General features: G+C 37.0%; 1 protein-coding gene across 2 annotated transcripts in view; it reads left to right on the top strand.

Annotated features, from left to right (window-relative positions):
• The window catches only part of LOC136257079 (cytochrome P450 4F4-like), a 36,118-nt gene that overhangs the window by 19,846 nt on the left and 3,385 nt on the right, over nucleotides 1–12,887 (top strand). For both annotated transcript variants that reach the window (XR_010701797.1, XM_066050196.1), the window contains exons 6-9: nucleotides 3,250–3,312; nucleotides 7,601–7,733; nucleotides 10,031–10,126; nucleotides 10,522–10,718. Coding sequence is in view for 1 of the 2 variants with exons in the window: in XM_066050196.1 (XP_065906268.1) it covers nucleotides 3,250–3,312; nucleotides 7,601–7,733; nucleotides 10,031–10,126; nucleotides 10,522–10,718 (489 nt within the window). In the remaining variant the exon portion in view is untranslated. The remainder of the gene's footprint in view (nucleotides 1–3,249; nucleotides 3,313–7,600; nucleotides 7,734–10,030; nucleotides 10,127–10,521; nucleotides 10,719–12,887) is intronic.

The raw sequence follows: 12,887 nt of genomic DNA, 5'->3' as shown, positions 1-12,887 counted from the left end.
CAATTATTTTCTTCAATGTCAAAGTAGGGACTTTCCCACTGAGCTATGCTGTAATACCATCATTCATCTCTTGTTTCACTATTAGAGTGACTATTGTATTAGAGTGACTGTTGTATTAGAGTATCTCAAGTCAGCCAAGGGGCATGCAGCTAGCTAGACCAATAAGGGGTGAGGTCATCTTGTTTACTGTTAATTATAGAACTTTACGTGGGCAAGATCAAAGGAAAAGGTGTACTTTAAATTTCATAAAGTACACTTTAGGGCAAACATGCTTTATTGCCCTAAGAGTGCTTTATGTATATGTTAAAGCATTGCCGCGAGTACTATATGAAAAATAAAGTATGAGGCGTGCGGCCGAGATGCTAATAAAGCACGAGGCGAAGCCAAGAGCTTTATTAGCATTGAGGCCAAGTGCTGAGTGCTTTATTTTTCATATAGCATGAGCAAGACAATGCTTTAAATGATTTATGGAACTTTCTAGTTGTGTAGCTTCACCATACACAAGGACTCGTAATTAACATGCATTGCATGAACTATTAGCAACCTGAATGCACACAAACTAGTAACTCACGTGTAGTTCACCATATTTTGGCATAGTAGACGTTCATCGCGTATTTTGGCAGGTTTTAGTCAAAACCCACAATCGATTCAATTGTGACATATGGTGAAGTATTTCCGTGATATCTCCAGGACTTATCCGTTTACATTAACAAACATAACAGCAACGTTACCTTCTCCCACCTATCATCGAAACATTTAGGTATGTCTATAAAAGCAATCCAGTGGTAGAATTCGTATAGGCTGGGGTGATTGATCACTCAGCACGGCGAGGCTATCAGCCTTCACCGGCTTGGGTGATTAGTCGTAATGGCGTGGACCGCAGGCTATTAGCCTGCACTAAGACACGTGGGCAACTGTGCTTTATTGCCTGCAGACAATAAAGCACTGTTTGCCCTTTATGAAGTTTAAAGTGCACCTTTTCCTTTGATCTTGCCCATGAAAAGTTCTATAAGTATATGTTAAAGCATAGCCGCGAGTGCTATATGAAAAATAAAGTACGAGGCGTGCAGCCGAGATGCTAATAAAGCACGAGGCCAAGCCGAGTGCTTTATTAGCATCGAGGCCAAGCGCCAAGTACTTTATTTTTCATATAGCACAAGCAAAGCTATGCTTTAAATGTTTTATGGAACTTTCTAGTCGTGTAGCTTCACCATACACTAGGACTCATAATTAACATGCGTTGCACAAACTATTAGCAGCCTAAACGCACACGAACTAGTTTAACAAAGTAACTCACACACGTGTTTCACCATAGTTTGGCATGGTAGACGTTCATCGCGTATTTTGGCAGGTTTTGCTCGCAACCCACAATTGATTCTATTGTGAGTCACAGTGAAATAATTCTGTGATATCTCCAGGACTTGTCCGTTTACATTAACAAACGTAACAGCAATGTTACCTTCTCCCACCCATCATCAAAGCATTTAAGTATGTCTATAAAAGCAATCCAGTGGCAAAACTCGTATTGGCTGGGGTGATTGATCACTCAGCACGGCGAGGCTATCAGCCTTCACCGGCGTGGATGATTAGTCGTACTGGCGCGAGCCCCGCAAGCTATTAGCCTGCACTAAGGCACGTGGGAAACTATGCTTTATTGCCCACAAAGAGTGCTTTATTGCACCGCAAAAAGTGCTTCATTCGTTCAATAAAGCACTCTTTGTGGTGCAATAAAGCACTCTTTGTGGTCATGAAGCACTGTTGGCCGGCTGAGAGTGTACTTTATGAAATTTAAAGTACACTTTTTCCTTTGATCTCACCCATACAAAGTTCTATAATGTATGATTAAAGCACTCATTGCAGTGCAATAAAGCACAGACTCTGCTCTAGTGCAGGCTAATAGCCTGCAGCGCTCACACCAGTATGACTAATCACACAAGCTGGTGAAGGCTGATAGCCCACGCTGTGCTGAGTGATCGATCACCCCAGCCAACACGAGTGCTACCACTGGATTGCTTTTATAGCCATACCCATCATCCTTCGATGATGGGTGGGAGAAAGTAACGTTGCTGTTACGTTTGTTAATGTAAACGGGCAAGTCCTGGAGATATCACGGAAATACTTCACCATGTTGCTCGTGCTATATGAAAAATAAAGTACTCGGCTTTGCTTCATGCTTTATTAGCACACCTCTTGCTTTATTTTTCATATAGCACTCGCAACAATGCTTTAAATTATACGTAAATAGCTAGATTGTTAAGAGGTGTAGTCTCCATACTCTATTGCTATTAGTCCGCCTAGATTTTTTTTATTAGTGTGGTCGAGAACCTATCGCAAACGGGAGAAGTTGCAGATATCTAGCTGGTATAATAGTAACGTTGGGACTGAAGGGCTTCTGAAATCCAGCTCTGAAATAATTCTGTGGCATCTAAATATGCTGCTAAAAGAAAGTGTTGATATGGAAAATTAATGCCTCAATATGGTTTCGTTGGATGAAGAAGAAGACTGAAGATAAAAGACAAGGCACAGAGGGCCTACACTCGTCGGAACCCCAAAAGGCACATCCCACCGGTGAGTTTGTTATTGTGGCGTAAAATGGTGACTGTGCGCTTCTTCGTTAGGCCTCTGGGCTTGCGACTGTGGTCAGGCACAGGCAGACTAAATTCTGAGATTTGGCGATTTAAAAAAAAATTCTATACCTGTAAGTGTTTTCTTGTTTTTAATGACTACATTTGATGTTAGATGGATTAATACTATTCTGCAAAGGTGATTTTCATTGCGTAAGATATTTCTAGGCCGGTTTTTAAAGGCGGCAGTTTGTGGTGGCTCACGTCATTTCAGACGATTCCTACTTAAACAGTACTACCGTATTGTTTGATGCTCCTCATTGTAAGTTAAAGTTAAAGTTCGATGTATGCCACAAGCAAAAGCTGCTAATATTTATCAGGTTTTACCCTTAAAACCTGATGGTTTACTTTGGGCTTGGCTTGTGACCACCACTAAACCATCAACACGTAACTGTCCAAATACCATATGTCTGGCCTCCCCACATCATTATACTAAGCAGCGATTGGCTATATCATATCACCTCATCATCATATCGTGGCAGCACTAGTGAATGTATGAAGCAAATAAAAGTGAAGCATTTGAAATATTAATTTTATTGACATTGAAAATGTTCAATTGTATCACACATTATACACATGTTCACTTCTCTGATGCCCTGTATATATTATATTTTTGTTGATGTAGTGAGCGTGATCCTTACATTAATGCTGTATATGAATTGTCAAGCTTGGCATTGGAAAGGATAACGTGAGTGAACTACCATGATGTGTACAATACAGTTGGTGTATTTGTGTAATTTGTGAAAATTACTGCTTGTTTTCTGCTGTTGCTATAGTGACCAAGAAATGTTACTCATATTGCTCCAACCTATTTGGTTGTATTAAAGAAAACCTAGTGTTAGCAATTGCTAGTCACTTCTTTGTCAAATACGTATGAACACTAAATTAGAGCAAAGTTATTGCCCTCCCTCAGATATGTATGATAAAAGTTTCATTTTTTCTTCTTTTACAAATTTTCTAAAACCATCATAAAAGACAAACTTATTGCATTAATCCAATTAGGCACACTTATCCTGGGGCTTAAAGTGAATCATGTTTTGTGCAAAATGCATTAAATGTTGGCAGAGCTAACAAAGAATTGACATGTAAAATGTCATTCCTACAGAGTAAAACTACTTGAAGGATTGAGCTGGAATTGGTCTGTAGATACTTTATAGAGTAACCATGGTAGTGCAAATTTGTTGAGGTGTGAAGAAAATCAGGAAAAGGCTTAAGATGCAACAGCACACAATTAAACTTGTGAATAAAATACAATTTGTTTTCATGACTACCAGGTAAATCAAAAATAACATAGTGTAGATAAATTGATCATCACAGTAGAGCCTTTCAATGATTTAAAAAGCAGTGGCAGACTTACTGTAGATGGGTTTCTGTAGTTTCCGTCGCAACCCTATACTCTAATGGAGCAGTCAAGTAACTACTCTAATAGAGGAATCAAAGCTACAGTTTAGGACAACCTTTTCCCTACATTACACATTTACTGCGAAAATCTAATCTTAGAGCTTTTAAAATCAAAATTTTTGAGAGATGTCTTCCAGTTTGTTTGACTAAGATACTCCAATAATGCAGTCACTATTTCATATAAATGATTTTAAATAAGCAAATATATTTATGTAACTACAGGCTTGTGGTCAGGGGCTCAGGACAAAATTTACAGTATAAACAATTGATTGCAATAGATAAACTGCGTATTCCAAACAAACACAAAAAATCTGCCAAAGTTTTAAATGTTTTGTTTTTCTTTGTGAAGAAAGAGTCTAACAGTAAAACTTGGATATACACCCTGTAATCTTATTTGCATACTCAAGAGGAACTCAAAAATCTTTGATTTGTTGCATACACGTACATACATGAGTTATGGTCTTTTTTTCTAGAACTGAGAGTGATAGTGAAATTATCACTATTCATGATTGATAGTAACTTTTATATCACAATAACGACAGTATCACAATATTGCTAGCATTTATCAAAAGACACTCAACTTCATATAAATGACACAGAATACTAATTCAGTTAACACACCACCTACTGTAGACTCTGGTTATTAGGCACATGCGCTTATAATTTTCGGAGGAATTATCTGTGAAATTTACTATGCTTGTTAAGCGCATGCGCTTATAAATTACAGTAAGGAATTTCTGCTAGGAGGGCATTAGTTGTGCCCACTACAGTTTTCTTGATTTGAACACCAGTCAATAGTTTGCTTCAGTCGTGGAAACAGAAATCCTTAGACATCAGGTAGCTACAGCCTACAGCTATCGTTATAACGGACGACAGTATCTGCTAGACATGGGCCTGGCGAGGCATCAAGTGTGCTGTAACATGTCTGATTCGTTCTGACAATAATTCTATGTCGTACGAGGTGGCAAAGACGATTTCAACCATATGCACTTAACAAACAGGTGTCTAGCACAAGTCTACCATATGCGCTTAACAGGCAATATGCGCTTAATAACCATGTGCGCCTAATAACCGGAGTCTACGGTATCTACTTTTCTTACACTCCATTGGTAAAAATTGGTATGTATTGCAGTTGTTGTGCATGCTCAACTGGACTTTTTCAGTTGAACATCAACTGCAACACTATCATGTTTGCTGCTGTTATTCATGTTTGTGAGACATATTTTAATGTATCGCGATGGTACGATTGCACACTATCATTATCACGATTGTTACTCACTATCACGATAATCAATAGATTGTAACTATCGCTCAGCTCTATTTTTTTTATGTCACATTGAACTGATTGTACACAATCTATCTTTCTTCATTGATTTCATCTCTTTATGTACATAGTGAAGAACGATGATACAAGGAGAAATTACCTAGCAATGAATTCCCCTATATTATAAGTGACCCAAATCTGATTTGTTTGCATAATTCTGTTTTTGAGATAAATGCCATTGAAATACATTGGGTAAAAAATGCATGCTACGGAAAAGATTTACGCACATTGTAATCACTCCAGTATACCAGGAAGGAAGACATGAATTGAGGTATCTAGTGCACTACTGGATTTGTAGCATCATTGTTTTGTTTCTCTACCATGAAGCAAACCAGAGTTATGTGTTTGTTTAGTAAAACATGATTTTGTTGTTGCTTTTTCGCTTAAACAGCCTTCTTGCTTAATGGCATGGATGTTCATGGGGAATAGAATGACACAAGTCCCAACTCTGTAGCTCGTTGTACTCAAGACTTATGATCAATTAAACAAGCACCTGTAGTTTTTTTCCCCATATAGCACTGTACATATCAACTGTTTTCCTCTTCTTGTTTTCTATCGCTATAACTCCAAAAGCACTTAGCAGATGACACTGAAACTTTAACATCCCATTGGTTTTTCCCTCTAGACAACACAAAGTCATAAAATGAAGTTCTAGGAAAATGTAAACAAATCGGATTTTCCCTCAGCGGGTCACAATTACATTTGATGTAATAATATAATTAATCAAGGCCACACAATAATGTGTTGTGTTGGCAACGAAAGCTGGACAAGTGTGTATTTTATAGGAACCAAGAAAATATAATTTTCATGCATTCATTCTTCAGTATCAACTAGTATAAAACATCCCTTAGGTGGGGAGTCGTCCATACCAAATTTGAGCTAAATTGGTCCAGCCGTGATACACGCCTTCAAAGTTTGTCTTATTTTCTTTGTATTTCTCTTCATCTTCCATTAATTTTCTTTTGCACCACCTTCCAAAATTGCCATACCTGGTGCAGCCTTATTAAATTCTTTTTAAATTTGGAGGGTATAACAGCATATCATAGCACATTTATAATTCAATTTGTGTACAGATTGGTGCAAAGTTACAAGCAGTTTTCAAGAATTGCTTACAGGTAAGCTACTGACAGAAACAACTTAAGAATCATAGGCTAACCATCATAGCACAGACCTTTTATGATTTAAAAGTATAAAGGGATATAAAGCAAATATCAAACATGTGAAACAAGCCTGATCGAGACTGTAATAGAGCAGTCACCAAGAAGTTTTAAAAATTGCATGGAAACATTGGAAAAAATTGTTCAGGGTTTGAACCAGGAACCTCCACAACTATGTCCAAACCCTTTACATGTACCACTCTGCCACTGCTGTCAGCTGTTCATTTCTACCTTATAAATGAAAATATTCTAGTTTACTACATCAGAAAGGTATATATACATATATAAGTTAATAATTTCATAGTTCTATCAATGTAAATTCTAGAACATTCTATGTGCATTGTATTAGAAGTGCTCAGAAAAAATGTGCGTTCTATTAGAGTACTACAAAATGATTAATAACTGGTCAATAGGCTATATACATGAGAGTCACACGATTGAAATACTCTCAAGAATAGATCAGTTGGCGATAGTGTAATTTATAGTCATGTCTACCAGCTAAACCACTTTAAATTTTCTTGCATGTGTAAGTAAACTATCAAGCTACAAGTGTACAAGCCATCTGTAATGAATGTAATGGAAATCAATGAGAAAGCCATCCATAGCTACATGCATGTAACAAGCTCGTTTTGAGTTCCTTCAATACATGCAACATTAATATGAAGTTTTGAAATATTTACTAATGTTGCTTTCTTCTACTCACCTTTTAAAAAACTAAAAAGAGATAGACAAAAGTCATCAAATACAAAAAAAAAAAAAATTATATCTATGTGATGTCAAAGGAAGCAGCCAAGAAATGGCTGCAAAGTTAACATAATATAATTGCAGCCATTTCTTGTCCGCCACCTTTGATGTTGCTTTTTCATACTTTATAGCCAGGACACACCCTTTACCACAGCTTGGTTGTAGATATTACTAATTACTTTTGAAATACAGCACATAACATTACAATGGCAGTAGCTGCAAGTAATATATTGCTTTTTAAACTAACACTGTTAGTGGGTCAGTATACCAGTCCATTGATGTAAAGTTGGATTATAGGACATATGTTTTGTAACATTATGTATGTAGCAACCATGTGATCTCCACTACAGGTGTTTTCCCTACTATTTTGACATCATTTACAATCTCACATCATCCAGTCGACGTTACAAGAAAGCTGCTAAACTGGTACATGATTTTGCCATGGACATCATCACTAAGAGGAGGAAGGAGCTGGAAGAAAAAGTGGGTGGGGCTGTGTTTTGTAGTAGGAGTGCCTTTGTTAACTGACATGCAACCATTTCCCAGGTATGGTTGTAAAAGAAGTTCCAATGGTTTTGTGTGCATTCACTGCACTATGACAAAGTACTGTAACACTGCATATGCTTTATCAAAGTAAAGGGTATCAATAAAACAGTAGATGATAAGGCCCGGTACATAACATGGCAGCTAATGCAGGGGGGTTTCCAGGGGTTTCAGGAAACCCTTTGGATTTTACACACTACTTGAAACATTAAGAAATTGAAGCTTCAGGTTTCCAGAATCTGAAACTTTTATCTCAGTTGAATAATAGTTACTCACATAAAAGCTAATTTGTAGCATTGTTTTGAATGATAATTTTGGTGTATACTCCAACAATGCAGTCAGGCAATATAAACTACATCACATAGCTGTAGCGGAAACCCCTTTTCAAAATTCCCGCATATGCCCCTGTTATGTGTAGATTGAAGTAATTGTGCACTCACACACATTGTACTAGTCGAAGTACAAAAAGCCTTTTTTGATTATAATCTTCAGTAATTCTCTGTTAAGCTAATTACTGCAGGGGCATAGGGAGGGGGGTTCAGGAACCTCCCTGTAAAATTTGGACTTCCGTCTGGGTTTACAGCAGGACCCTAACACACCATTTAGTGTGGCAGGACAAAATGAGTAAGTAATAGTGTATGGCACAGCACAATGATTGATAAAGCTTGCACATGATTTATCTCTCTGGGAAGGATTTACAGAGGTAACGTGAGTCCTCTTGAAAACTGGTTTAAAAGTTTGATATACTCTAATAGAGCAGTCAGGTATATACTCTAATAGAGCAGTCACGTAAATGCTATCCCACTAGGAACCTGTGAGGAGGTGCAACATGCAGTATAGGCATGCGCTAAAGGAGCCACAACAGCCAGGATCCGAGATCTTCTCTGCATTCAACCTTACTTCTCACCAGCACGGGGGTAGAGCAGTCACGTATACATGCATATAATTATCCATATGTTAAGGAACTTCATTAGTGAAGTTTTTCAGATATTCTAACATTAAATACAAAACTGCGCATGAACTTATTCTGCTAGCTTTGGTGTGCAATGTTTAAAGATATAGAACTCCATTAATTTATCACTTGGGCATGCAAAATGAATCCATGCTATAGTACGTTCACGTTGAGCTGAATCCTCAAAAACATTTAATAACTCATGGATGCAATTACACATGATCTTGAAATTTGGCTCATTTGTAGTACTGCTTGATCCGCTAAAAATGTTTTGAAATCTTTTTGTTCAGATGTTTGACATAATATTTACGGCCAATCAAAATTTTCACAATACATTTCCTATGGGGAAGCCATATAAGTACAGTGTCCATTACAGCCCTTTCCCGAACTTGTAATGGAGCCAAACCATACATGTCTGTTGTTGACACCTTTGCTGTCACCAATAATCATCTGGTTGGCTGAAATGTTAACTCGGTTGAGAAAAAATCCACTTTTAATTTTTAGCTGTTTTTCAGGATTCAGCTCAACGTGAACATACTATATAATATGCATATTAAATTGTAGTTATAATGTTTTGATTATAAGTCATTCCATTTAATTTGTATCAGTGGATTCATGGTTCCTATACCAGTGGGATAACTATCACTTACAGATGTCTATACTGTATGTGTCTCTATGTGTTATGCTGTCTGTAAGGTAGCTTTATCTATAGTACTTATATGCATTATAATTAATATACTATTTTTGCATAAAATAATTTACTGAGTTTTGATTCATTAAAATATTGAAAGTCTCTCAGTGGCTGGGGGCTGTGCCTGCATGGTAACTCAATACTGTTGTTGGAACCCCCCTTCAAAAAATCCCGGCTACGCCCCTGTACTGAGTTCCAGTATTATGTTGTCCCTACCCAGCTGTTCTGGAGGCTGTTGGTTTCAGGCACTAAACTGCTAATTAGCTAAGCATAACTACATTTTGAAAATACACTGTTCTACTAGTAAAAGAACAATTTGTGGTGATTAGATTATCAGTACACAAGTGTCAATGTAATCTATATTTCTAGTCGTAGAACCAACTGGTAGGATTAGTCTGGCTATATAGTTTTAGCAACATACAATTTCACACATGTGATCAATCATGCGGGGGTGTTTTCGTAACATCCCTTACATAACTGTTTTGTATAACTGTACTGTATTTTGTGTGACAGTTTGCAATTTCTATATTTGTAATTTTGTTGATAATACAAAACTACCTAGACTAGTGCATATTGTTATGCTTTTCCTGTTAGAAAACTGGTAATGATGATGGTATAATGGATGGAGCACCTGCCAACAAGAGGAAAAAGAAGTACCTTGATTTCATTGATATACTCCTGCAAGCAAGGGTATAGATATTACACAGACAACAGTATTCTATCAAAAAGCTGCTTGCCGATATAATTGTATAGTAGCAACTTTAATACTTTCTTTGGTCTATATGTGCACACAGAGCCAAATAAATTACAATACGTACGTGCGTATGTATGTGCCACAAGAGTAGCTACAATTTTTTTTTGCAAAATGTAAATTCAAATAGTACTGCACTGTTGTACCACTCAAGGGTGTGGCATAATTTGAATAATATAATGTTTGTGCGTGTTAATTTTCTTTCTACATATCTTCAAGAAAACCAAATACGTAACTGCTATTGGTAGAGAATTGCTTCACACAATGTCATATTAGCCGAGTTTTAATTTATTACTTCTGAGGTTGTTACATTGTAATTGTTAACACCTATTAGGATGAAGAAGGAGTTGGGTTATCCAATGAAGAGATCAGAGCTGAGGTGGACACATTTGTATTTGAGGGACATGACACTACAGCTAGTGGTCTGTCCTGGACACTATACAACCTTGCTATCCACCCTGAACACCAGGCCAAGTGTAGGGAGGAGGTGGATGCTCTGTTTGATGAGAAGGAAAATGAAGATCTGACCTGGTACAAACAATGTAATGGCATAATATCTGTGATGACATGCAAATGTAGAACTGAAGATGCCATTAGTAGTAATAAAGTCTTTACTGTTATAATAATCACCATGCTTATTGTTTTTGTCTGAGTGCATGTCCCAACTATCAATATTACTGAAATAGTGAAGTGGCCATTACACTTCATTTTCAGCTATTTAACTTGTTACACAGCGTTACAAATTGAGAACACCATAAGAAGTACTTCTGCAATAAATCCAATCACAGTGGAAAACTCGGACAATTCTCATTACAGACATAGGAAAGCCATCCAGGGGCACTACCACAAATCAACACCTTGCACTGTTGGCAAGGTAATTGGGACACAAATGAGGACACAGGTAACTCCATGAAGCATGCATTGAATGTACTTACCATAAGGCACCTGTTGAGCTGAAGAGATGTTGAACAACAAAAAAAATTCAAGCCCGTAACCTTAGCCATTATTGAGTTACGCTTATCTAAACATCAGTTCAAGTAGTCAATAGAAATTTTGTTTCAAATTTTGTGGCAACCTATTGGAAGCATTCTGAAGGCATTTTGAGGATTGGTTACGTATACCTAAACAATGCTAGCATAGCGGCACAACCAAAAAATTGTACACTTTTTCATAAAACCATGAAACTTTCCACATAAATAGTACTCCTCAATACATGTATTTTTAGATATAGTGCCATCGCTGATTTGACCTTTGGTGACTTTTACGGCCATTTTTGTACAGAAAATTGATCGTTTTTGTCTTTTACTCCCTGAGGCAGTAATTAACTTGGTATCAAAATAAAGATCCTGTTGATAGAAACAACTTGGTTTTTATTTGAAGTCAATAGGTAAATTCATTCTTAAGTTATGAGTATTTTTATTAGCTGCAAAATTTGATAGGTTACGGTATAGTCATGGGCAATCATTCAAAATTTTGAATGCCTATCGATACTTTTTAAGAAGTCCATAAAACCAGTGTAGCAGCGTGAAAAGTTTTAAATGAAGGCGAAGCTCTTCATATTTAATGTTTTTATGTAGCTACAGTGTAGTTTGAGACAGGTGGAACATTACAATTTGTTGTAGTAACACAAGTAACCCAGCCCTTACATCGCTCAGCTCCAGCTGTCACTACCATGTTTTTCCGCCGCCAAATACAGCAAAAGCTGTATGTAGGCTCTATTGGCTTTTCTGGGGCATAGTGATACTGTATATTAAATTTATTAGGTCCTGTGGAAGCGTTTTTCTCCCCAGTGACTCAGATACAAGCCTTCAAAGAGCTTGTTTCACTCGAAAAAACTACTAAAAGTTCAACAAAACGTCTATACTACCAGTAACTTAAAAAATCGCTTCCACAGGACCTAGATGTTTTAGTTGTTTAGCCACTTGTGTTGAAATTATAAGGATTCAGTAATCTGTTAGTCTGGTTTTTGGCGGCACATTTTTATAAAACATTGCTCTATTGTAGACCACACACCCAAGGACAGTCGTTGTTCTGTAGTAAAAACAAACAAGCACAATTAGTTGTATTGCTAACACAACACAGTTGAAATTATTTATCCCTGCTTGGCTTAAAGCAGGTTTTGTAATTTGTTCCGCCCACGCATTTTAAACTATTCCAATTACCTGACCTCAAGGGCAGGTAAATTTATCAGATTTTACAGCTAGTACAAATGATCATAACTTTGTAATGAAATCACCAATTGACTTCAAATAAAAACCAAGTTTTTTCTATCAGCAAGATCTTTTGTTTGGTACCATTTTTTAACAAGCTAATTACTGCCTCAGAGAGTTAAAGACAAAAATGATCAATTTTCTGTACAAAAATGGCCGTAAAGGTCACCAAAGGTCAACTCAGCAATGGCATTGTATCTTAAAATGCATGTCATGAGGAGTACTATTTATGTGGAAAGTTTCATGGTTTTATGAAAAAGTGCACAATATTGCCAATTTGGGGGGTTACGCCACTATACTATACTGCCAAGACACCATGAAGGTATTGTGAGGCTGATTTATTTTGGCCAAAAAAGTTCAAACCTTTATGATCCCTAATACACAGTGTACTCTGAAACCATCTAGTGTCACTGATCATGTGTAAGTGTTTTCTTTACAGAATGAGTTTGTATACGGCGTATCTTGGCTGAGTACATCTTGTGATTGATTG

Source organism: Dysidea avara, chromosome 5, assembly GCF_963678975.1.
Source record: "Dysidea avara chromosome 5, odDysAvar1.4, whole genome shotgun sequence".
Taxonomy (NCBI): domain Eukaryota; kingdom Metazoa; phylum Porifera; class Demospongiae; order Dictyoceratida; family Dysideidae; genus Dysidea; species Dysidea avara.
Note: the sequence above shows the minus strand (reverse complement) of the source record. Positions and strands in the feature narration are given on the sequence as shown.